This window comes from Lacerta agilis, chromosome 1, assembly GCF_009819535.1.
Source record: "Lacerta agilis isolate rLacAgi1 chromosome 1, rLacAgi1.pri, whole genome shotgun sequence".
Lineage (NCBI taxonomy): Eukaryota > Metazoa > Chordata > Lepidosauria > Squamata > Lacertidae > Lacerta > Lacerta agilis.
The window spans coordinates 111,666,285-111,692,431 of record NC_046312.1 but is presented as its reverse complement, the minus strand read 5'-3'; the positions used below and the strand labels follow the sequence as shown (position 1 = coordinate 111,692,431).

Below are 26,147 nucleotides of genomic sequence, written 5' to 3'. Positions count from 1 at the left end.
TAAGATGACAGAAAAGTACAGAAGTAAGCATATCAGTGAATCAGAGAAAGATAATTTAAAGTATTACTAACAAAATAATATTGGAAATATCAGTACCTATTGGATCCTTTGCTATTGCTGGTTTGGATGGGTAGCTTGGTTCACCAATTCCAATTTCATTTTCTGCCCTGACACGGAACTGATATTCATATCCTGGAATGAGATTTGTAACTTTCTTGCGTCTCTCTGGAATTGCAGTTTTGCTAACAGGAACCCACCTTAATGACCTTTTCTCTTTCTTCTCTAATATATATCCTGTGATTGATTTACCACCATCATATTCCGGTGGATTCCAAACTACGGTCATTTCTTCTTTGCTGACCTTTGTGACTTCTGGAGGATCTGGACGACCAGGTCTATTGTACTTTGTTTTTGCTATAATTGGCTTAGTCTCTGTTGGAGGACCAGTGCCCATTTTATTCTCTGCACGGACCCTGAATATATATTCATTGCCTTCAATGAGATGTGTTACATGTGTATGGGTCATTAGCACGGAGGAGGAATACGTAGTCCAAACCATTCGTCTGCTTTCACATTTCTCTACGATGTAGTTCTGTATTTCACAACCACCATCATCTTCAGGTACATCCCAGCTGACCGTGCATCGGTCAGTTGAAACATCAGCCACCTTCAAATTTCTTACAGGTCCTGGTTTGTCCAAAACATTTACAGTAGCATATGCTACAAAGCTACCAGCTGGATTAGTGGCAGTAATAACATATTTACCGCCATCTGTGCGCCTTGCTTTTGAGAGAAGGAACTTAGATGAGTCTGAAGTTGTTTCAATTTTGGCCCTTGGAGATTGGGATAGATCTGCAGAATCCTTTGCCCAAGATACTTCTGGTTGGGGCTTGCCTCTAAGTCCTGCTACAATTTTTATTGGTTCACCAGCTTTCACAGTAAGTACTCCAGACAGCTTCAGATCAAGTACAGGTTTCTGAATTTCTTCTTTAACAACAACTTCACTTGTCTTCACCCAGTCACTTTCACCGCCTTCATTCTTTGTCTGAACTCTGAACTGATAAATTTTATTTTCAACGCATTTGTCAACCATATAGTGTGTTTCCTTAATGCTGCCTTTGTGCACTCTTTCCCACTCATCTGAATCCTTCAGTTTTCTTTCAACATGGTATGTTAAATTGGGGCTGCCACCATCGTTGTCTGGCCTCCTCCATTTCAGATACACAAATGTCTTTCCTGTTTCTGCAATGTGAAGGTTTTCAGGCTCACCTGGCCTGTCAATAGGGTTAATAGCAAGGATTGGAGTTTTGGTCTCCACAATTGGACCTGGACCTACTTTGTTTTCTGCACAAACACGGAAGAAATATTCATGATTTTCAACGAGATGTGCTTTCACTATCCGCTTAGTAAGATCAGAAGAAACTATTGACCAGCCTCTCTGGTTTGGTTGACGATACTCTACTATATAGTTTGTAATTTCTGAGCCACCGTTATCTTCAGGATTCTCCCAAGAGACCATGCAAGAATCTTTAGTGACATAACTTACTTTCAGGTTCTGGCAAGGCCCTGGCCTATCAAGTACATTAACAATGGCTGATGCTTGGGCATGTCCACTGCTGTTCTTAGCTGTAATTAGGTATTTTCCATGGTCTGCTCTTACAGCCGGTTTTATGTGCAGTTCTATATGAGGGAATTCATGAATTATGTCAGTACGCTTATCTTTTACTATATTTTTGCCATCTCTAGACCATGTTATGTCAGGATCTGGTCTGCCTCTCACTTTGCCTATAATCCTTATCGTTTGGCCTACTCTGACAGTAATTACATCTCGGCAGGTGACATCCAGTTCTACCTCTGGAGGCATCAGAATGTCTTTGGCAAGAACTGTTTCTGGCAGTTCTCTGGGTTCTCCCTCTCCTACAATATTAGCAGCTTTAATGCGGAATCTATATTCATTTCCTTCAATTAACCCAGGTACTGTAAAGGCACATTGTCTGATGAGTTCATCTTTGTTAATTCTATTCCACTGAGTAGTTCCACTTTTCTGGCATTCCACAACATATCCCAGGATGGGGCTACCACCATCTTTGAGTGGCTTAGTCCATACTAGCTCAGCTGTTTCCCTGGTCTTATCTTTGAGTTTTGGATTAATGGGTGGTCCAGGAGGTGTCATAGGTCGTGATGCTTTGATTGGATCAGAAGGTGGAGATGGTTTGCTTATGCCAGCACTGTTTTCTGCAAAAACACGGAATTCATATGTGTTGCCCTCAAAGAGGCCTGTAGCTCTGAATTTCAGATCAAGCACTGGAGATTTGTTGACACGTATCCATTTCCCTGAGATTTCACGGCGTTCAATTATGTATCCAGTTATTGGACTTCCACCATCAGATTTTGGCACAGTCCAACATACAGTTGCACCACTTTCTGTAATATCATTAACTACTGGTTTACCAGGTGGAGATGGTGGATCATGCAGAGCCTTGGCAACTGCTGGTTTTGAATCAAGAGGTGGACCAATGCCTATCTTATTCTCTGCACGAACTCGGAAAATATATTCACAGCCCTTCTGTAGACGTGGAATTTTAATTCTAGTTTGATTAGTCCCTGAAGAGACCACTCCCCAGGTTTCTTTCCTTGTCTCTCGCTTCTCAACAATGTAATTAATCACAGGGCTTCCACCATCATCTTTAGGAGGTCGCCAAGCAATAACCATATGATCGGGAGTGACTTCCAGCATATCAATTGGGCCAGTTGGAGGACCAGGAACATCCAAAACTGTTAGATGAACAGGAACAGTTCTGCTTCCAGCTATATTGGATACTGTGAGCAGATATTCTCCAGTGTCTTTTCTTGTGCAGCTTTGAATAGTGAGAACTGTAGAGTAATTATCAGTATCAATCTTGTAATTGCCTTCTGATTTGATTTCAGTATTATCAGTGACCCATTTTGCAGTGGGAACAGGTACTCCTCTCATGATTGCAGGGAACCGTACAGTGCTGCCAGCTTTAACAACAAGGCCTTCTATTAATTTCACATCTAGATCAACTGATGGTAGCACTGAAATAATAATAAAAAATACACAGATTATATTATAGGTATTTCCCCATTACAAGAGTTACATTTAAGCAGTGAATATGAAATCTGTGCAGTCATACAAATTCAGTGGTTACCTATTTTTTCTTGGCACTCTATTGGTATGGTTGTGTCTGGAAGGCTAAGACCCACAATATTTTGGGCTTTTACGCGGAATTTGTAAATCTTCCCTTGTTGTAGACCAGTAACAACACATTCTGGCACAGGGACTGTTTTGAATTTTGTCCAGTCTTCTTTCCCTTCTTCTTGGTACTCCACCAAAAATCCAGTTATTTCAGCACCACCATCCCGATCAGGCCAATTCCAAACAAGAGACACTTCTGTCCTGTCAACATCTACATGATGCAAGTTCTTTGGTGGGCCAGGAGGATCTTTTAAAATGAGATGAAAACAGCATTAGCATTTCTATTTTTATACACAAATAAACATTTCCAAATGCTGATACACATTGTATAGATCAACACAGTTGACAAAGCTTTTTTTTTTTTTTTTAAAGAACACAAAATAGTAAGTGAACTGTGCTTACAAAGTGGATCTATAGCCTTAATTGGCTTGTGGGTTTCAACGTAAGGACCTCTTCCATACTGGTTCTCAGCAGCAACACGGAAGAGATACTGAGTGCCTTCCATGAGGTATTTAGCCAACAGACTGTGTTTCTTAGAAGATGATGATATTGGTAGCCACTGAGCAGCAGCAACATCTTTCCTTTCCACAACGTAATTCGTAATGACAGAGCCACCATTATCCTCAGGTTCCTTCCAAGTCAGATAGCAAGAATCTCTTCTCACTTCACTGACCTGTAGATTCCTGGGAGGCCCAGGCTTATCTGAAAAAAAATGAAATAAATGTTTGATGTAGTCTATGTACAAAAATATTGTGTTAAATACAGTGGTACCTCGGTTTAAGAACAGTCCTGTTTACAAATGATTCAGTTTAAGAACTCCACAAAACCGGAAGTAGTGTCCCAGTTTGTGAACTTTACCTCAGTCTACGAACGGAAGCCAAACGGTGGAAGGGCACCAGTCGTGGGAGGCCTCATTAGGGAAAGCGTGCCTTGGTTTAAGAACAGTTTCGGTTTAAGAATGGACTTCTGGAACGGATTAAGTTTGTAAACCGAGGTTCCACTGTATATTATTTGCAAGAAAGAGTATTTTCCTTATGGTTGTATACCTCTTATTTGTAGAAAATGAGGATGGACAGCCTCTTACCATTTTTTAATTTCTAAACATTTTTCATCTGAACCTGGATAATTAAACCTGACACAAATTTCAGTGACTATGAATCTCAGAGAACATTTAATATTTTCCAAACACTATGGCTGCACCCACCCATATTTGGTGTGTGTGTGTGTGTTTTAACACTGCAAGGATTCTGATAGTGCTTCATAACATGTAGAAAATTCCCTTCCAAAGTTGGGGAACAAGGTTGCTAACAGATGATGAAAAATATAATTTTTCATTCCTGCTTTTCTGTTGTACATAGGTATGTTCCTATCATTCACATCTTTCATGTTTTATCTCCCAGTAGAAGTGTTAGCATCATTTCATTCATTACCTAGAACAAGAACTTTTACTGAAACAGTCTTTGATCCAACTGGATTCTCCACGGTCAGGGAGTAATTCCCTCCGTCTTCATGGACTGCATGTCGAATTTCAAGCTTACTGCCAACTCCTGTAACCTCAATATCTGCCTTTGTAGGCACTTCCTTATCTTCTTTCTTCCAAGTCACTTTTGGGAATGGAATTCCTTTAATTACAGCACTTAGCCTCAATGTATCTCCAACTTTTACATGTTGTTCTCGTGTCATATTAGCATCCAGTATTAAATCAGGAGCCTCTGTAAAAAAAAAAGAAAAAAGAGACTTCGTGTTCAGAAAATATATCCACTTTGGCTCTTTAAAATAGATTAAAACATCATGTTCTGCTTACCAAGTCTGTCCTTGACTTCAACTGGATCACGAACATTAGCTGGCTCGGATTCTCCTGCCCCATTGACTGCAAAGACTCTGAATCTATATTTGGTACCCTCAGTGAGGCCGGTGACATTGTATTTTGTCTCAGGGCAAGAATCTGCTGTATGGTTGGCTTTTTTCCATTCCTCATCTCCATCCTTTTGGTACTCAATCAGATAGCCTATGATCTTGCCTCCTCCATCATGACGTGGTGGTTGCCAGGACAATTGAACTGAACTTTTAGTTTTATCCACTGCTTCAGGATTAATTGGTGGACTTGGTTTTACTGTAAAAACGAAAAAAAAAAACCCAACCCCATTACATGGAATAATGAATCTGAAAAAGAGATTAATCAGTACCAAGTAATATCACAAATATAATACATGAGAAAATGTTTTATAATATACCGATTGGATCCTTAGCAAAGAATGGTTTTGAGGGTGGGCTAGGATCACCAATGCCAATTTCATTTTCTGCTGAAACTCGGAATTCATATTCACAGCCTTCAAGAAGATCTGTTACCCTGAACTGAGTATCTGGGTAAATATGATCTGTGGTGGCTCTTGCCCATCGAGTAGACATAGTTTCCTTCTTTTCAAGTATGTAATTGGTTATTGGTTTTCCTCCATCATATGGCTTCTTCCAGGTAACTAAAGCAGAATTTTTGGTGATGTCTTTAATGATAGGTTGCTCTGGTGCAGCAGGAACACCTGAAGAAATAACATTTTAAAGTTTTAAATCCATGTCATACAAAAAAAAAATATGAAAATACAAGCGAAGTAGAAATATGGCAGAGACTTAAGTAAAATGAATTAGCAAATAAACAACATACTGAAACGATCCTTGGCCTTCACTTCATCAGATATCAAAGGATCACTCATGCCATACAAGTTTTCAGCATAAATTCGGACAACATAATCTCTTCCCTCAAGTAATTTAGGGACTTTGCACGTTGTCTTGATATTGGCTGACGTGACTGGCATCCAGAGGTCTCTGTTTGCATCTCTCTTCTCAATAATGTAATTTGTAACTGGACTTCCACCATCATCCAAGGGAGGTTTCCAGGAGATAACAAAATGATCTTTAGTAACTTCATCAAAAATAACTGGGCCCACTGGTGGTTGAGGGCGGTCTGTTTAAAAGTAAAAGAAATATATTTATGGATCAAACACAAATGCACAGATCAAACATCCCTAGCAAGTGAAGAAATGGTTAAGACACAAAAGAGCCACAAAAGGTGATAAAGTGGTATGTAGGAATGTAGTCTGCGACATGTCTGCATTAAATATGCACATTGATTTTTAATTGCTTTTTCATTTCTTACATTGTATTGAAGTTTGGAATTCTAAGGAGAGCAAATTGTCCTGCAATAAAATATAATGTAAGAAATAAAAGAAGCAGTAGAATTAAAACTCATACAGCAACTAACACAGAGCATTACAATCACTACAACAGGGAGAATAATCATTGTCGACCAACACCACCAGTAGTTTCCAAGTAGTATTTTGGGAGGGAGGGCATTTTGGGAACTGGGACATGGGTGGCACTGTGGTCTAAACCACTGAGCCTCTTGGGCTTGTCAATTGGAAGGTTGGCAGTTTGAATCCGCACAACAAGGTGAGCTCCTGTTGCTCTGTCCCAGCTTCTGCCAATTTAGCAGTTTGAAAGCACACCAGTGCAAGTAGATAAATAGGTACCACTGCGGCGGGAAAGTAAATGGCGTTTCTGTGTGCTCTGGCACTCGTCACGGTCCTCTTTGCATCAGTAGCAGTTTAGTCATGCTGGGTACATGACCCAGAAAGCTGTCTGTGGACAAATGCCAGCTCCCTCAGCCTGAAAAGTGAGATGAGCACTGCACCCCATAGTCGCCTTTGACTGGACATAAGCGTCCAGGGGTCCTTTACCTTTACCTTTGGGGATCACTGCTCTACAGCGACATCCTGCAGTGCCAGAATAATATTTCATTTATAATGTTGCTGCTAGAGCATCAAGATTGGATTAGTCTAACAATGATTCTGTCCTGATGGTTTCTGCAGGCTACAGTGGTTAATCATCTCATTCGAACAATAAATGGATTGAACTTAATAATATAAACTCAGTGGTTCAGGCTCAGAGAAGTGTAAGGGGAGTCCCATAACTGCAACAGGGCTTTCCCATGCCCTCCTTCCTGCTGTATCTCCTTGCCTTCCTCAAGCCACTTCTGAGGGTGGGGAGATGTCCAGAATAATGTGGCATGTGGCAAAGGGGCTCATTGGGATGCGTCAATTGGCATAAATAGGTGGGACACCTTCTAAAAGTGGAAATACCTTCTGCTTACAATAAGGAACCTTTTGGAACCAAATCATTGCTCTTTCCTCCAACATTTTGGATGGTATGGACTTGTAAAGATGTGGTTAGGACACCCCATCAGCACATATGTAAATTAAAACATGAACTTATGTCCCCATGAGATGTAGGTGTTGTTCTGAGTAAGAATACAGTCTGAGTAAGAATACAGTTCCTGGGGAAATCACCTTCATTTTTCTTGATTAAAGTTTTCATAAACAAACTTGAGTATCTGTTATCAGAAAAGTTCCTCACACTGTGCATTAGGTTAAATGTTATCATGTGATATGCCACCCCACCCTCATTTGATCAGCTCTAATTCATACCACATGTGGAAATAAACCTATTTTAGCACTATAGCAATACTTACCAACTACAGTAACTTGACAGAAACCTTTTCTTGATCCTGAACTGTTTTCTACAATGACACAATATTTGCCTGAATCTTCACGGACAGATTTTAATATCCCCAAACAAAGAGTAGCTGGCGTAGTCTGGATCTTTGTCCGTTTGTCTTCCTTCACAGAAATTTCATCTTTGAGCCAGGTAATCTTTGGTGCTGGTTTGCCTGAGTAACGGCCAGTCAGACTGAAAGCTTCTCCTACACGGACAGTGAGCTTCTCTCGGATATCAAGTTCAAGTTGTGGAGGAGCTACAAGTATTGTTAAAGAAAAGAAGAATCAGTGATATCTATAAAAACTCACAGATCACCCAATGCACATTTGGCTGGTTTGTTTGCTCCAGAATGGAAACTTACCAATTTCATCTTTGCATGTGATGGGCTTCGTAACAAATGATGGTTTGCCTTGTCCCGCGATATTGCAAGCGCTCACGCGATACTCGTAAGTGTCGCCTTCTTTCAAATCTTCAACTGTGTATTTCCTGTCGAGCATTTTCTCTTTTGTAACTCTGGTAAATTTCTCTTTCCCAATAAGGCGGCTTTCCAAAACATACATGGTTATATCAGAGCCACCGTTGTACTTTGGTGGGTTCCAGGTCAGTGTAACAGAATCCTTCGTTACTGCTTTCACTTCCAGATCCTCAGGCCTCTCTGGCACATCTAGAAAGAAACACATGCAACATGTTAGGTACTTTTTCCAAGGCAAATTCTTCTCATCAGTACAGATAAAATAGACAATAAAGGCTTACTTATTGGGTCTCTGATTAAAATCTCTTTTGTTGTCTCCACAAATGGGCCCATGCCAATCATATTCTCAGGTGCAATTCGGAAGAAGTATGCTTTGCCCTCAAAAAGCCCCTGAACTGTTGCATTCTGCCTGGTGACTGTATATGTCACTGGGGTCCAAGCCCTGTGGTCTGTTTCACGCTTTTCAATTACGTAGTTGGTGATAGCTGAGCCACCATCATCTTCAGGAGAAAACCACGTAAGTTTGCATGAGTCATTGGTTAGGTTCTCAGTAAGGAATGGAATGCCAACTGGACCTGGAACATCTGTGGAGGAAAGAAATACAGTAGAATGGTTCTAAGATGAACATTTAACATTTGTGTAATTGGAACCCAAATAATAACATATATGCTTATTTATTTATATATTTTTATATATAACCCCACCCACTCATCTAATATACCAAGGCAGTGCACAATAAAAAATACTATAAAACAAGCATGTCCAACAGATAGATCGTGATCTACCGGTAGATCACTGGATGTCTGCGGTAGATCACTGACAGATCATTGGCTCCCAAAGAAGCTGAACAACTGTGGCTCCTCTATAAAAGCTCAACATTTTAACTCCTCCCTGAAAAAACTCAACAACTTTGACCCGGAACCCCCCTCCCCCAAATGGGCCTTCCTCCTTCCTAAAAAAAGCTCAACAACTTTGACCTGAACCCCAAAAAGGGGGGCAGATCACTGCCAGTTGTTAACTCCATGAGTAGATCGCAGTCTCTTGGGAGTTGGCCACCCCTGCTGTAAAACAATACAAAATAATCACGAGAATGACTGGCTCATCTAAATAAAGGAAATTAAACCACTGGATAGGCCTGTCTGCATAAGAACATCTTCCAAGAGACGTCTGACGGTTAACGGTCCACCAATTCTCTGTTGGAAGAGTTTTCTGCAGTATGGGACCGATGACACACTAAGGTTTCTGAGACATTGGGAACAACTAACAGCACTCCTTCAGATGATCTAAGTCATCGAAATGGGTCAGAAGGGAGCAGACACTTCTTATGGTATCTTGGACCCAAGTTGTTCAGGGCATTATACATGAACCTTCATCCTGATCCAGTAACATGGATAGCCAGTGCAAATGCATCAACAAAGGTGTCACTTTCTGTCATTCATCCATCAGCCACCTGCCCTCACCAGCAGTTTAGCCACCAGGGAGTCAGCTTTCGGTGCTTACCTAGCACATCAACAATAATAGTCTTCTTTCTTTCTCCTCCGGCATTTTTAGCGACAAGAGTGTATAGGCCCTGGTGGCTTCTCTTGCAGTTCTTTATAACCATAGAAGAACTAATTGCAGTTTCCTCGATTTTAGCCTCCTCTGGGAGAGCTCTCTCATCCATCTTCCAGGTAACTGTTGGAGGTGGCTTTCCTGAGACATAAGCTATAATGCGGATCACTCCACCAGCATGGACAACGATTCTGTCTTTCACGTGAGCATCTAGCATGAGATCAGGAGCAACTGTAGAAACAAACAATATATTTTATATTTAGTTCCCATTCTTTTACCCACACAAGAACAAGGAGAGGTTATTTTTATCATAAGACATACCTATTCTGTCCTTTATTTCAATGACTTCAGTGACTTCTCCAGGCTCTCCAATACCAGCAGCATTTATTGCTCTGACTCTAAATCTGTAGAAACCTCCTTCTTTCAATCCTGCCAAAACAAACTTGGTTCCTCTTATTTCTTTATCTTTTGCCTGAAAACAAAAATAAATTTTGTGTTTTTGGTGGAATCTACACACATGTTAAAAACGCTGTGAAAATGCTTTTCTAAAAAAACGTTTTGAAAAATACATTGGATTTTGCATAGCTCACTGTCACCATCTGGTGTCACACTTGTATATTGCACTTTACAACACAAAACGTTTTATTTGCAGCTGTGTACCTGAGTTCTTTAATTCCTTACTCCTGAACCTCCTTACTTCATGCCTGTCCCCACACCACATCACTTACCTCCCTCCCTTATCTTTCACTCATGCTACCATTAAAAGCCACCTACGGGGAAGGGGAACAATGGGTTTTTGCTGCTTCTAGGCCACACAGATGAGTTGGTGGCCCTTTCAGTAATTCAGTATGTTCAGTTATGGAATCCTGACATAATGTTTCAAATAAATTTTCAAACGGCAGCATTTCACCTACCTTTTCCCATTCTTCTTTCCCTTCTTCTTTAAATTCAACAAGGTAACCAGTGACTTTAGAACCACCATCTTTTAATGGAGGAGTCCATTCAAGGTCAACGGAAGATTTTGTCCAATCAGTAACTTTTGGAAATGGAGGACCAGGTGGAGCTGGGGGGGAAAATTATTGCACCATTCTGTCACACAACTATGTATTTATTATTTATCAAACATATACCATCTATACCATCTTTTAGTATATTTCCCCCTTTCACACCAAATAAATAAATAAATCTTAATTGCTTACAAATTGGGTCTCTTGCAGTTATTGGATCAGACGGCATGCTTGGCGGTCCAACACCGGCGGCATTAATAGCATAGACACGGAACTGGTAATCTGAACCTTCAATAAGGCCAGGTACTTTGTAAGAAACTCCCAATGTCATAGGTTTAATAGGATCCCGGTTAACCCTTGTCCATCTCTTTCCAGTGGTCTCTTTACGCTCCAGCCAATAACCTGTCACAGGGGAGCCTCCATCATATTCTGGTTCCTCCCAGTTGACGGTCATCGAGTCATGTGTGATACTGCTGACTGTTGGTTTGTCACAAATTCCAGGAACAGCTAGGGAATAAAGTACACCGAGAGTAAAACAAAGTGCCGGGGGCCACATAGCCCACTTACGTATGGTATTTATTCTATAGTCTTCATTTGGAGTTTCCTTTCCCAGTCTTTCATTAGCCCCTACAGAGACAACCTTTGTGAAGTAAGTAAGGCAGAGCTATACAAAGTCCTCCTTTTTCTTTGTTATTCCTAACTGTCAAATTTGTATCTAGTTCCTAGAATCCTGTGCTAGAGCCATGGCTGAGCTTCTTCAACCTGAAAAGCCCTTTTTACAATAACTCTGCACCAAATGCCAGCATTTTGTATTTGTTGGAATAGCAGAGCTGATGAAGGGTTCCTTTGCCACAGCACTGTGCTTCATTGTGTATAGCAGAGCACAAGATCGCACTGATAATTAAACATTTTATTATTTTATGGTGAAGAAAGGCAAAGATACGGTCTATACTGTGCTAAATACAATCTAAAATTATATAAGTACAGATTCAATATTTAACATTTAAAACTGGTATGGTTTTAAGATGAAACAGAAAAAATAGCCATAAAAGATCTATTTCTGAAAAGCTTTTAAAAACTATTATAGACATTTTAGCCATACAGAAGATTAAAATAATAATAATTTTAACTTGGGGCTCTCGTACTATCGAATCAGATTACTTATGTTCTGCTTTGCCAATAAATATAAGCGCAGGTGATATTTGAGATAACCGTATACTTACTGAATAGATTTCTGGCAGTTTCAGGTTCACTATCAAGAGGTTCCCCAATGCCATATTTATTCTGTGCCATGATGCGGAAGATGTATTCATGCCCTTCTAGTAGTTTGGGTACTGTGAAGATGCATTCCTTAGGTTCGTTGGTAACATGGACCCAGGTCCTTCTGTTTGCTTCCTTTTTTTCAATAACATAGTTAGTTATCTTAGATCCACCATCATCTTTAGGAGGAAGCCAAGAAATTGTCATCTGATCGGCGGAAATAGATTCAAATTTAATGGGTCCTTCTGGTGGTCCAGGGCGACCTGAAAAATACATTTTATAAAGCATTAATTGTTGTCAAAGTTGAGTGTTATATTGTTGTGGTTGGCATCCGTCTGTCTCGGGAGGAAATGGAAGAGTTTGCCTTCAGGGATGAAGCCAAACCATTGGAGAGTTACAGCTCCTGCTGTGGCTGCAAAGACTGATAACAGGAGAGACATGTTTTGAACATTATATAACAAGTAGTAAATTAGATTGCCAATGCCAAAATACATTGATATTTACCTAGCACATTCAGCCTCATCTCCTTTGAATCTGTTCCAAAGTTATTGACAGCAGTTATAGTGTACAAGCCTGTGTCTTTTCTGCGAGATTGCTGTATCAACAAAGTACAGGAATCTTCATCCACAATCTTGTTGACATGTTGGTCATATAGCACTGGCAATTTGTCATCAGGTTTCTTTGGAGAAGCTTTGACCCAAGTCAATGTTGGGAAGGGGACACCCTTTATTTTGGCTACAATCTTGATATCTGTCCCTTCTTCTGCCTCCATAAATTCTTTGAGTTCAATAGACGGAGGGCCTACAAACAAAAGCAAGCAAAAATTATTGAGCCACTATGAATAAAGAAGTCAAAATGTTTTGCGATGCATTTGCCACCGCAGGCACATGATGTCTGCAGCCCTGTGCGGGGTAGACCGTGGAAATGAACACAAAGATTGATATTGGGTTGAATTAGGCCACAACTTCCTTCAATACAGACATGAGTAGGTTTGGCTAAGGTAATGGGCATGTATCCATCCATCAGCAGTCAACCCGCATGCTGGCCGATAGGGACCCAATGGGGGATGACGCTGTGCTGGGGAGTTGCCCCCAACATGGACCGGGTGCCACGACAGGGCATCATTGCAAGAGGCATATTGGCCTATCATGTGGCCTCTCAGACAGAGTCACCTCTCCTGGACCCCTTTAGTGGGGTACCTTTCAATGTAGGATTCAGCCCAATGTGAGGAGGGCATTGCCATGTGACCATCCCTTTGCCTGGCTGTGTGGAAAGATGGCAGACCCCCTGGGACCGGCCGGTGGCCACACTGTGTAACAAAAACACTGCTCCCTCGGAGCCCCAGGTGAGCGGATATTTGAAGTGCAATAACTACTAATGCTTTGCAGCACTTACATGTCTGATCTTTGACGACGACTGGCCCAACAGTAGCTGACGGTCTGCTTGGACCTGCTTCATTCACTGCTTTTACTCTGAATTCATATTCGTCGCCTTCTTTAAGGTCTTCAACAGTAAACTTTGTTTCTTCCACATCCCGTCTATTGCACTGTCGCCAGGCTTCCTTCCCTTCACCAGTACGGTCCCAGCGAAGGCACTCCACATTATAATGTGTTACCGGAGCACCGCCGTCATTCTTTGGAGGTTTCCATGTCAAGCTTACCGTGTTCTTTGTTATAAGACCAATCTTGAGCTTGATAGGTGGGTCAGGAGGATCTTGGTTTTTTAAAAAAGGAGCAAAGTAAAATGTAAGTACTGCCCTACAATAAAGTATCATTAGTAGAAACAAATGGCCCACTTTGCTACATCCTTGAAGTATTTAAGTATTTATGTTCAAAGAACCTGCAATCCAATATCTGTTGAGGGATGATACTCCCCAAACTACTGAGATTGTTTCAGGATATTTAGTGGAGATTTTAAAAGTCAAATTTAAAACTATTTAATTTTCTTAATGGTGGCTACTGAGTCTTTTATATATTTCATGTATTTAATATGTCTGGATTGCCAATGTTTTATGGATGGTTTTATGCTTCTATTGTCTAAATTTTGCCAATAAAGGCTGAATGAATGCATGAATGAATGTCCCACTTTGATTTAACTTACGGATTGGATCCCTTGCTGTAGTCCTTTGAATTGTATCTGCTGGGGGTCCAACACCAAAGCGGTTTTCTGCACGTACTCTGAAGAAGTATTGTTGCCCAGCTATGAGATCAGGAATAAGCAATGATGTGCCAGCACAGTTGGGATTAACTTTTGTCCAGGCTTTCCCTTCAACAGTTCTTTTCTCAATAATATAGTTTCTGATTCTGTCTCCACCATCATTGTCCGGCATTTTCCATGAAAGTTTACAGCTGCATCTTGTTATGTCACTTACTTTCAGGTCTTTTGGTGGCCCTGGAGCATCTATTTCATCATGAAAACAGATGGGAAAATTCATTATATGGGGTTTTATATGAACTTTTGTATCACAAAATTAGTGAAAAGGTGCAATATTAAGATTGATTAGTCTTACCTAGGACATTCACCCTGACATTTACAGTTTTCTGTCCTGCTTTATTCTTTGCTGTAATACTGTATTTTCCAGAATGACCTCTGTTACATGCAGGGATAGTAATTACTGATGTGGTATCAGTTGATTCCACCTGCACACACCAAAATAAACTTACTTAGCAATAATAATTAAAAAAGGACTTGAAAAATGAATATATTAGAAGCAAAATAAGCGAATTCAAATATAAGCTATTTGTTACCGTAGCATCTTCAGGTATGTTATGTCCATCCTTTAAATAAAGAAGAAACAGTAAATACACACGCACGCACACAATACTTTAGCTTGAAGTTTTTAACAGTTTACTTTGTTTTGTCACTGACCTTTACAGCTTTCTTTGCATCCCCTTCAAATTCCCAAGATACTTTGGGAACAGGACGTCCCTTAATAACTGCTGGAATTCTGATTGTTGTACCAATACGGCAAGAGAGTAGGTCTTGTGCTCCAACATCAATAAATATTTCTGGCTCCTCTGCAAAATACAAATAATATATCATATAAATAATATAATCAGAATTCATCTATCTGTCACATAAGTTTTCTAAGAGGGTAAACTTATGAATGTACAGTATACTCCATGGGTATGCAAACTAAGGCCTGGGTGCCAGATCCAGCCCAATCGCCTTCTAAATGCAGCCCGTGGACGGTCTGGGAATCAGCGTGTTTTTACATGAGTAGAATGTGCCCTTTTATTTAAATTGCATCTCTGGGTTATTTGTGGGGCATAGAAATTCCTTCATTCCCCCCCCCCCCAAATATAGTTCAGCCCCCCACAAGGTCTGAGGGACAGTGGACTGGCCCCCTGCTGAAAAAGTTTGCTGACCCCTGGTATACTCAGTGGTAAATCCTGCTGACATTGATGGGTCTTTCTTCCAGGTAAATGGGTAGGCTTGCAGCCTCAGTTGTGTATTATTCTCTTGATGATAAACAAAGATATCAAGATATATACTTATTTGAAATATAAACTGCCCTTTAGCAAAGCTTTAAAAAAACATAATATATAACATCAAAATATAATAAATTAGAACAATGCATGAAACAGCCTAGTAAAAAAAAAAAAAAACCCTTGCTGGCCCCAAATCCATAACAATGTTGGTGTCAGGTGGGCTTCCCAAGGGACAGAATTCTATCAATTGGTGCCACCACTGAGAAGGATCTCTCTTTGATCACTATCTGCCTTAAGTCATATGGCAGGGACACTTTGAGAAGAGTTCCTTCTCAAATGTATGCAGAATAATCTAGCTCCAGCTTCTATTGCTATCAGAGTGATGTTGGGATTTCCCTTGTACCCATAACACCCCCCATAATTTTGCTTTACTCTTGAAAACTCTAAATGTGCTGGACAGCCATTCCTGGATTTCAGTTTTCAAATCCTTTGATTTTTCTATGTCTACATGTTCAAGTGGAAAGAATTCCGACAATCCTTACCTTGAACTTCCTTGCATGGTATTTCTGCAGTGCAGAGACTTGGCTCAGATTCCCTGCAGCATTCACAGCCCTTTACTCTGAATCTGTACTTTCTGAGCTCTTTCAGATTGGGTACAACACAATCGCAGGTAGGGAACAGCTTGTCCGGTTCGTTCACACTCTTCCAATCTAAACTACCTTCTTCTTGCATTTCGACAATATATCCTTTGATAGGACTGCCACCATCTTTTTGTGGAGGTTTCCATGCAAGAGATATAGTTGAGTTGGTTCTGTCTTTGACATCTGGGCATGATGGTGCTCCAGGAGGATCTATTGAGCCAATGCAAAATATACTGCCGTGAGGACTATGCCTCCCTTGTTCCAATGAACAACACCCCTTCAATGAAGTGAATGGAAACTCTATAAACTATACAGTCTTTCATTGCACAAAATTAGGAACATTTGCTATTTATCATGATAATATGCACTTATAAAATGAAGCCTAACTCATTAAATATTTGACTTCAAATGCAGAGCTCGTGTACTGAAATCACAGGACCTCTATCAAATCAGGTTCGACAAATGGAACAAAAATTACAAAGTTGGCATTTTGTGTTATTTATTGCTTCCTTGTCTTTATACTTACAGATCGGATCTGCAGCTTCATAAAGATCTGATGGTTCACTGGGAGGGCCAATTCCAGCAATATTCACAGCCATAGCTCGGAACTGGTATTTTACACCTTCAATCAAACGCAGTACAGTGTATTCCAGTCCTTTCACTGCTGGTTTTGTCACTGGAGCTCTGTTGACACGAGACCAGTAGACACCTCCTTCTTCTTTCTTTTCCAGCCAATAGCCAGTAATTGGAGCTCCACCATTGTCTAGTGGAGGGCGTCCATGTTACCAGCATTGATGACCTGGTGTGTTCTGTAACCTTTGGTTTTCCAGGGGGTCCAGGAAGACCATAAGGATCCTTGATAACTACCTTTTCTGAAAGGCATTCGTCACTTGTCCCAAACCTGTTAACGGCCCTCACTCTAAATTGATATTGTCCATTTGTTGCCAGTTTATAGACCTGAAAAGTAAAAGAAACACGATACTTTATTATTATTATTTTAAATCAGTTTCATATTAATTCCCTGTGTTGTTTCCAGGACTTTAAACAAAGCATAGCCAAAGGTCACCTCACAAAGGAGAACAAAGGTAGTCAGTGGTATGGAAAACAAGACTTAAAAAGAAAGGATGAAGGAATTGGGTTTGTTTAACTTGGTGGGGAGATGGTCTGAAGGGGGGGGCATGGTAACATATTACAAATACCCGAGGAGATGTCATACAGAGGGCAGAAACATCTAATCTTATAAGCTAAAGGAGGGCACATTTCAGCTGAACATTAGGAGAAACATATTAAAAGTTTGACAATGGAGTCAATGAACAGTGGGTTCTTCTTCACTGGAGGCCTTAAGCAGAATCTAAATAGCCATCCTTTGGGAGTGCCCAAGTTCTCATTTTCCTGCACTGAGCAAGAGGTTTGACTAGGCCAGAACCCTCAAACTCAAAAAGGACCCATCTAACTGTTTGATCCTATGATATGTGTAGAACCAATACTCAGAACTGGTTTTAGTGTATTTTGGATGTTTTCCATGCAGTTAGATGCCATCATATGGACATCTTAAAACAGTTCTTGAAAAAACCACCGGCACGTTGTTGTGGTGCTTAACAACTCTATACATCATTGGCATATCTGCACCAACTGCTACTAACCCAACTCTGAAGGGAGTGAAGTACCATTCAATACAGAGTATAGGAATACCTATTTTGGCATTAAATGGAAGGCAGACATAAAAATAGGAAATCTGGAAGATGAACAGTGCTAACATTCACCTCAACAATTTTATAAATGGTCATTTTTCATTTAAAGACTATTCCTTTTGTCTATGAAATCAAGATTGAAGCTTTACCCCAAATCGTCTATCCACAACAGTGCTGGATACTTCCTCCCAGTCAGACTTCTTCTTGCTCGCATCACGCTTCTCAATAATGTAGTGCGTAATCTCACTGCCACCGTTATCGAGTGGGGCATCCCAAGTCAAACAGCAAGATTCGGCTTTAATATCCGATACAGTGAGATTTCTCGGTGGAGAAGGACGATCTAAATAAAACCAATTTAGTATTGTGTTATGGTAGAAATAAAGTAAGAAAACCTTGGCCGTTTAAGCAGGAAGCTAGATACATACCAAATACTTCAATGTGAACATTGCGGTATGCGGTGCCAAGACGATTAGAAGCTGAAACTGTGTAAGTGCCTTTATCATTCCGAACTGCTGCAGGCATGCTGAGTTCAGTTTTCGCCTCTGTTCTACTTGTTTCCTTTTTGGTGATCTTGAGGGCATCTGATGTTTTATCAATAACAACGTCATCTTTAGACCATTCAATCTTTGGCATTGGGAGGCCTGTCACATCTGCTGGAATGTTGACTGGTTGCCCTGCCATAACTTTGATAGTATCTCCTCTAACAGTTAGATGCAATGTCACTGTGGGAGGTTCTGAAAAAAGAAAATTAGTGCAAAAGTGATTAACTATGTAATTCTCAAAAATATAGTGAAGCCTCTAGCAGACACCAAATGTTCACATCTATAGGTAAAGTGTACACATTTATATTAAAGAGCCTCACCTTCATCATCCTGTACGACCACATTAAGGGGCAGTGATGGTTCACTTTCTCCAATCTCGTTGACAGCCTTGACTCGGAACTCATACATATGCAGCTCAGCAAGATTGTCCACAAGAAGGGATGTAGTTGGACAGAGTCTCTTATTGACTCTTTCAAATTCATTTGAGTCATGTCTTCTTTTGTCAACAATGTAGCCGATGATGGGGCTGCCACCATCATTACGGGGAGGCTTCCAGTCAAGTGTGACAGATGTTTTCGTTCTCTCTGTGTACATGAACCTCTCAGGAGCACTTGGAGGACCTGTTGTGGCACGAATGATACAATGATAAGTTAAATTTGATAAAGAAACCCTTGGTTTTTTTGCGTCATGTTTACTGTGCAGCAGTTTCATCAGTGAACATCGTTTTATTTATTTAGGTTTATATTCCCCTGCCTCCAAGGCTAGGTACATGCAACATGTTATTTAAAGAGGAGGAAAGCTCTGCAGATGTTTGCTGAAACCCACCTCTCCATCCTCAGTTTAAAACTGTCATTAAATACTAAATTAAATGGAACAATGTTATACTAACTCCAAAATGCATTGGTGGGGCTCCAGTGAATTGCTGGAAGTGGGAAAGAGGTGTGTGGAGAAATTGAATTTTGTAAATCTAGAGCAGCTACATAGGGACCCCTGACCATTAGGTCCAGTCGTGTCCGACTCTGGGGTTGCGGCGCTCATCTCACATTACTAGCAGAGGGAGCCGCTATACAGCTTCCGGGTCATGTGGCCAGCATGACAAAGCCGCTTCTGGGGAACCAGAGCAGCACATGGAAACGCCGTTTACCTTCCCGCCAGAGCAGTACCTGTTAATGTACTTGTACTTCATGCTTTCGAAGTGCTAGGTGGGCAGGAGCTGGGACCGAGCAATGGGAGCTCACCCCGTCGTGGGAACTCAAACCACCGACCTTCTGATCAGCAAGCCCTAGGCTCTGTGGTTTAACCCACAGCGCCACACGCATCAGAGCAGCTACATAAAAGTTTCATATCAGAGCATCTTCCCATGCAATATTTTGCCCTTGTAGGATTATTGCCTTTTTTTAAAAAAATTTTTTTATTTCCACACAGAAATGAACATGGGAAGCATTAGGTTTTCAGTTCTTATGTAATATTTTCCATAGGCATCGCATCATGTTTCTCACTGTAAACTGTGCTCCAGGGGAGGAAAACACTGACAGAATCAGGCCTCAAATATCAGAAGCTTCTTTGTTCTATGAATGAGGGCTGGAAATCATATATTAATCACAGTTTGAAAACAGTAATAGAACTCTATTTCTTATATATTAGTCCAAATTTGCATGATAATACCTGAAATCTCCATTGGCAGAATATCAAATCTGAATATTCTGCATATTGATATTCATTATGTCCTATCTCTAGTGGTGCACATTTAAATCCCTGTAAATATATCTATATGAAAACATCTATACATTTTTGATTTTTTTTTATCTTGGGGGCCTGGGTTTTTTTTTTTTTTTGCTAATGAACAGATTCCTGAAAGATTGGATACAAAGCAGTATGTGTATTTTTTCTGCAGTAGTTACTCTTTTAGCCTGTGCTACCACAGGTATGCTGAATCTGCTACAACTCAGTATACCATGTAGACTGACATGTTCTGGGTTCAACTGCAAGAATGCATATATATATATATATATATATATATATATATATATATATATATATGAAGGAGTGTTGTGATTATAAAGGATATAATTAAATGTTTTGAATGGTGTTAAAATTGAATTTTTTTGGGGGGGTCCTCTTTTCCAATGTGTTCTGATGGTTTAGATCAACACAACAAGCTTTACCTTTGGGGTCAACAGCAAGGAGAGGTCCCAGTTCAACAGGTGGACCACAGCCAAACTTGTTCTTGGCGAATACACGGAACTTATATTCTTGTCCTTCAACAAGACCTGTTATATCACACTTAGATCTGTCTGTATCTACGGCTAGTCTCCATGTATGCATTTTGGCATCTTTCCTCTCCACAATGAAACCTATGATCTCGCTTCCTCCATCATCTTTGGGATCATCCCAGTTAAGTAGACACATCTTTCTATTTACCACCACAGGATGCAAGTCAGTAACCGGTCCAGGAACATCTGGAAAAGAAGACATGAGATGTAATTAAAGAATGCCAAATACTTAATATATTCATCGTTTCACTCTGTGTAGCATTTCTTACCAAATATTTCTGCTCTGGTTGCAGCAAATTTAGAACCACTTTCGTTAGTTGCAGTAATCACATATCTTCCATGGTCTTTTCTGAGCGCATTTTTGATAAACAGCTCAGATGAAGTGCCAACATTTTCAATCACAACTCGCTCTTTGTCAACATCTGCATCCTCTACAGTCCATACAATTGTAGGGGTAGGTCGTCCAGTAACAACAGCAGGGAGTTTAAGAGCTTGACCTGCCAATATCTGAACACCTGCCCTGACAGAAATATCAAATTCAACAGTGGGAGGCTCTGTATATGGAAAAAGAGAGAGAATTAATTAATTTACAATCCCACAAACTATTTCACATTAGATTTCATTTTAAATTACATAATCATAGTACCTTGAGGTTCTGCAACTGTTACAGGCTCTGTTTCTCCAGGAGGTCCTTCCCCAGCAACATTAAGAGCAGTAACACGAAGTTTGTAATCTGCACCTTCTCTAATTCCTTTAACTATATAGCTCCGGACCTTAATAGGTCTTTCTGTGCAGCGAGACCATTCATTTGAGCCAACAAAATTCTTGTAAACATGGTAGCCAGTGATTTCACTACCCCCATTGTATAGTGGAGCATCCCATTCAATGTCATTGATGTTGAGCTTGTATCAACAATTCTTGGAACAGGTGGGCCAGGAGGCACTAAAAGAAAATAAACATATATAGAGAGATTAATAGACTTAAAACTTCCCCTTTCAAACTAAGGGATAATATTATCTATCTAACAACTTACATATTGGGTCTTGTGCAGTTTTAGGATCTGAAGGGGGACTGAATTTGCCAAGGCCAGCTGCATTTTCAGCACAAACTCTAAAAACGTAAGTTAGGCCTTCTAAAAGTCCTTCAACTCTAGTATCCAGGGTATTTACACGCTCTCTGTTCACACGAGCCCAGTGAGTTCCATTGATTTCACGCTTTTCAATCCAGTATCCCAAAATGGGGCTACCATTGTCTTTAGGCTCATTCCACTTAACCAACAGACTACTGCTAGTTGGATCCTCTACTAGAGGTTTATCAGGTGCATCAGGAGGACCTATAAAAAGACGATATGCAAATGTTAGTGGAGCTTACCAAATCATACAGAAATTTAATTTGTTTAATGCCTCTAATTTTCTCCTCCGCCATGTCTTTACTTGGAGGCTTCAGTTGCAATGTGCAATATTTACAGTTACTTGAAACTGAAGTCCCATGATTTCAGTTGTACTTACTCCCAGGTAAATGTGTCTAGGATTGCAGCTTGAGAGCTGCTAAATTAGCTGTTACGTGTATTTTTCTTTATTACACAAAGGGGGGCAAACTGGGATGAAAAATGGGGGCGGGGGTGGTTAGATTGGTTCTCCCAGCACTCCTTTAAGTGAATTCAGAACCACTTGTGAGAAAGCCACTTCCGCCCTTGAGCAGGAGGTGGAGTTGCGGGCAGTCAGTCACGGGGAGGGAGGGACATTGCCACGCAATTAAAGTTTAGCTTGGTCCCTGGAAAGCCACATCCCAATAAAACGAAACTGACTTCATGATATGTAAATATTATCTCTGTGTTATACCCTAAACGTGTAGATGTGCATGCTTGAAACTTGTATAGAGTGCAGGTGGGTTTTGCGTATATGGAAAGACTTAAAGAAAATGTGTGTTTTTCACAGTTCTTTTTCTGCTTTGTATGTACAAATTCACCTGCAATTTATTTTACTGGTGGATTCTTTAAGCATTTGCTTACCAGCTCAGTGTACCCATATATCTCAAGGATTTATTACTTACAATTACCACCCACTTCACACACTTCAAGGAGAGAACAGAATATAAAAGTCTGATATGGCAAGTTTTACAGTCAATTAGCATAGATTGTCCTAGCTTTTTCTTTTTCTTTTCTTTTCAGGATGTTGCACTCAGATGCAACTATCACCAAATGTAATTTAGCCATTTCCCTCTGCAAGGTTTTTCTGCTGGGTTATTATAGAATTAAAGTTTTAATGTTAAAATACAACATGAGTGTAAGGTGATGATGATGATGATGGCAGTGCCTTTTGGGAAAATGAATGAAGCACATATTTAGATAGAGTACAAGACTTACTGAATGGATCTTGAGCTACAACAGGTTTTGAAAGACATGGAGGTCCAGCTCCTACTCTGTTCTCAGCTTTCACACGGAATATGTATTCCTTTCCTTCAATAAGTTTAGGCACATTATATTTGCAATGCCTAAGCGTTGAACTAACGGTAACCCAGCCAGTGTCGGATTTTGTGTTGTCTTTCTTTTCAAGGACATAGTTCAATATTTCACTTCCGCCATCATCGAGAGGAGGCTCCCACTTGCAAGTGATGCTATTTTTACGAACCTCCTCAAAAACAAAGTTGACCGGTGGTCCAGGTGTATCTGTTTTTAAAGCAAAAATAATGAGCACCACTTTGCACATATCACTTCAAACATTTTGAAGAAAATGTATCACACACATCATGTATAAGGGCATACCTAACACATTGACTTCACATGAAGCTTTCGCAACCCCATGATCATTTTCAACTCGAATAGTATATGTGCCATGGTCTGGTCTGATTGAATCCCGAACGAACAGTATAGAATCTCCTTGTCTGTGATTGTCAATGCTCAAACGCTCTGGCAGGGACAAGTGGAAAGGCTCATCTTCTTCAACTTCACCTTTCTTCTTCCTAGTAAACTTGGTAACTCTCTTCTTAATTTCTGTTGGCTTAACAACTTCATCATTCCATAACCAATCAATAGTTGGGTAAGGTGACCCTGAAATGTGTGCTTCAAGAGCAATCTCAGAACCTTGCTTCACCTCAAGGCCAGCCTGCAGATTAGCACTGAGGAAAACCTTTGGAGCCTCTGTAACCATAAAAATATTGTTTTAGTTTATATTTGATACTGCAGCACAGAGCAGAATTTGAACACTAAAAAAAATGAATAGGTAGTTTGCAAAACATACCAACAGGATCCAATGCTTTCACCAGAGGAGTGACATTAGAAGGTCCACTGACACCGGCAGCATTCTCTGCACGGACACGGAACTGATATTCTTTGCCTTCCTCGAGACCTTTCACAGGAGAAGTCAAAAGAGGAACCAAAAAGTCATTGCATCTTTCCCACTTTTCTCCTCCTTTAACTAACTTTTCCAAAACGTAGCCCATAATCTTGGTTCCTCCATCATACAATGGTGGTTTCCATGTGAGTGTTACTGACTTCGATGTTGGATTGTGAACCTCAAGGTCAATAGGTGGATCTGGACGCTCTACATATTGAAAATTTAAAAGAAAATGGATAAAGAAAAGGCACATAGAAACCATTTGCATTTTTCAGTCTTGATGAACATAAAAAAACTTACGCTTTGGATCTTCTGCAATCACTGGATTTCTTAGTTCAATGTATTCACCTCCTCCAATTTTATTAACAGCTTTAACGCGGAAGTAGTATTCACCATTTTGTATGAGATCCTTTACATTCCATGCCAATTTGTTCTCACCAGACATCACTGGTATGTATGTTCTCCTACCAGCTTCTCTTCGCTCCAGCACATAATGTAAAATTGGAGTGTTGCCATCAAATTCTGGAGGTTCCCATGTCACTTTACATGAATTTTTAGTTACTTCACTTGCCTTAATACTATTGCATGGTCCAGGCACACCTAATTGAAGAACAATATGTACACATGTAGCATTTAATTAAGTAAATTGGTTTGAAAACTGTATTAAGAGAATATATATACTCGTGTGCACTAATCATATGAATGATAAACTTTTATATATAAAATTACAACTCCTCAGGTTGACTTATCTCCATATTAAACATATGGAGATATCAGTGTTGGCTCACGTTACATGTATCAATTAAGCAGCTAAGTGTCAGGCTTCAGGGAATCAGCTTCCTCCTCCAAGGCAGTAGATAAGCAAAACAAAGGAAAAGGAGTCTTCTTACCGGTTAGAAACTAATAATCACAGCGAGAGAACAAAGAACCCATCTCCTAAGTATGGCGGTGCTCCCAATTAAGGATCCCAACCCCTTACGCCCCTATTAATCTGCGTCACTTCTATGTTTTGTAATCTAAGCTTGTACCCTCTGTGCTTTGTGTGCTTTCTGTTCTGACACTTTCTGAGCTCTTCCCGACTTTGGGGAGGGCGGTGGGGGAATGCTGTCCAAAGACTGAGAATCTGTTAACCCTCTCTCTTCCAGTGTTTCTTCTCCTAGCTGTTCCCCATCAAGTATTTCCCATCTTCTGCCTTCTGAACTATGCCCTTCTGCAAACCACTGTTCCAAATCTATACTGTCTGTCCTCCTGCTCCTGGGAAGATTCAGGATCCGGATGCAGAGCAGGGGGAGGGGGAGGGAAGGGGGAGGCTCCCAACCTTCCTCCTCAGTGCAGCCCTCCTCAGCACAGTCCCTGACACTAAGAGCTGAGCATCTTGTCACCCATTCACCATTATGAGCCTAATTCACATAATTGCCAGTATAAGAAAAATAAATTACCTATTACTTTGACATTGACTGTACCAGTTGTTGAACCCAATTTATTCTCCAAGGTAATAGTGTAAACGCCAGCATCAGCATGGACTGCATTTGTTACTTCCAGCAAGGCAGAGATGTGGTCGCTCTTCATTGTCGTTCGGTCACCTGCTTTCACCTCCTTCCCACTCTTATGCCAAGCAATGGTTGGAGTTGGAACAGCTCTGAACGGCACGGGAATACTTAATTTTTCACCTTCAACCACAACGAGGTCTGTAGTCTTTATATCAACAGTTGGATTACCTGTTGTTGTTGTTGTTTAAAAAAACACACACAGAAAAATAATTTCCATTAGTGTGCCAAAGCAATTTCACAATTTATAATTTATTTCATGACTGTTTCGAAAACAACTATACTTACAGTCTGGATCTTTGGCGACAACGTTTTCTGATATGTCTGACGGATCACTGGCCCCTATAGCATTGACAGCTCTGACCCTGAGAATATATTCCTTGTCAGGGACAACGCCTTCTTCTGCTTTGTATTTCAAATCTTTGACTGGTCGAGAATTTATTCTCATCCATTTCTCAGTTCCTGCTTCACAGAGTTCTATATTGTATCCGATTATAGGACTGCCGCCATTTTTCTCTGGGGGTTTCCACGCAATCGAAATGTGTTTTCTTCCTGCATCTGTCACATGTAAGTCCAGAGGAGGTGAAGGAGGGCCTGCCGGAATAGAAAAGTAATGTTATTTTCTGTCATTC

At 40.4% G+C, this 26,147-nt stretch overlaps 1 protein-coding gene across 1 annotated transcript in view; it reads right to left on the bottom strand.

Annotated features, from left to right (window-relative positions):
• Positions 1-26,147, bottom strand: part of TTN (titin) — a 286,732-nt gene that overhangs the window by 60,183 nt on the left and 200,402 nt on the right. The window contains 38 exon segments of the mRNA XM_033167307.1: positions 97-3,057; positions 3,171-3,464; positions 3,620-3,919; positions 4,648-4,929; positions 5,022-5,330; positions 5,452-5,754; positions 5,877-6,176; positions 7,740-8,021; positions 8,127-8,429; positions 8,519-8,821; positions 9,738-10,019; positions 10,110-10,260; positions 10,703-10,851; positions 10,988-11,302; positions 12,019-12,318; positions 12,560-12,856; positions 13,451-13,768; positions 14,156-14,455; positions 14,565-14,694; positions 14,803-14,832; positions 14,924-15,072; positions 16,029-16,337; positions 16,654-16,900; positions 16,902-17,084; positions 17,968-18,158; positions 18,244-18,552; positions 18,681-18,980; positions 20,526-20,819; positions 20,903-21,187; positions 21,280-21,525; positions 21,528-21,575; positions 21,667-21,966; positions 22,999-23,301; positions 23,398-23,772; positions 23,873-24,175; positions 24,269-24,568; positions 25,408-25,686; positions 25,804-26,109. Of these exon segments, the coding sequence (XP_033023198.1) occupies positions 97-3,057; positions 3,171-3,464; positions 3,620-3,919; positions 4,648-4,929; positions 5,022-5,330; positions 5,452-5,754; positions 5,877-6,176; positions 7,740-8,021; positions 8,127-8,429; positions 8,519-8,821; positions 9,738-10,019; positions 10,110-10,260; positions 10,703-10,851; positions 10,988-11,302; positions 12,019-12,318; positions 12,560-12,856; positions 13,451-13,768; positions 14,156-14,455; positions 14,565-14,694; positions 14,803-14,832; positions 14,924-15,072; positions 16,029-16,337; positions 16,654-16,900; positions 16,902-17,084; positions 17,968-18,158; positions 18,244-18,552; positions 18,681-18,980; positions 20,526-20,819; positions 20,903-21,187; positions 21,280-21,525; positions 21,528-21,575; positions 21,667-21,966; positions 22,999-23,301; positions 23,398-23,772; positions 23,873-24,175; positions 24,269-24,568; positions 25,408-25,686; positions 25,804-26,109 (12,636 nt within the window).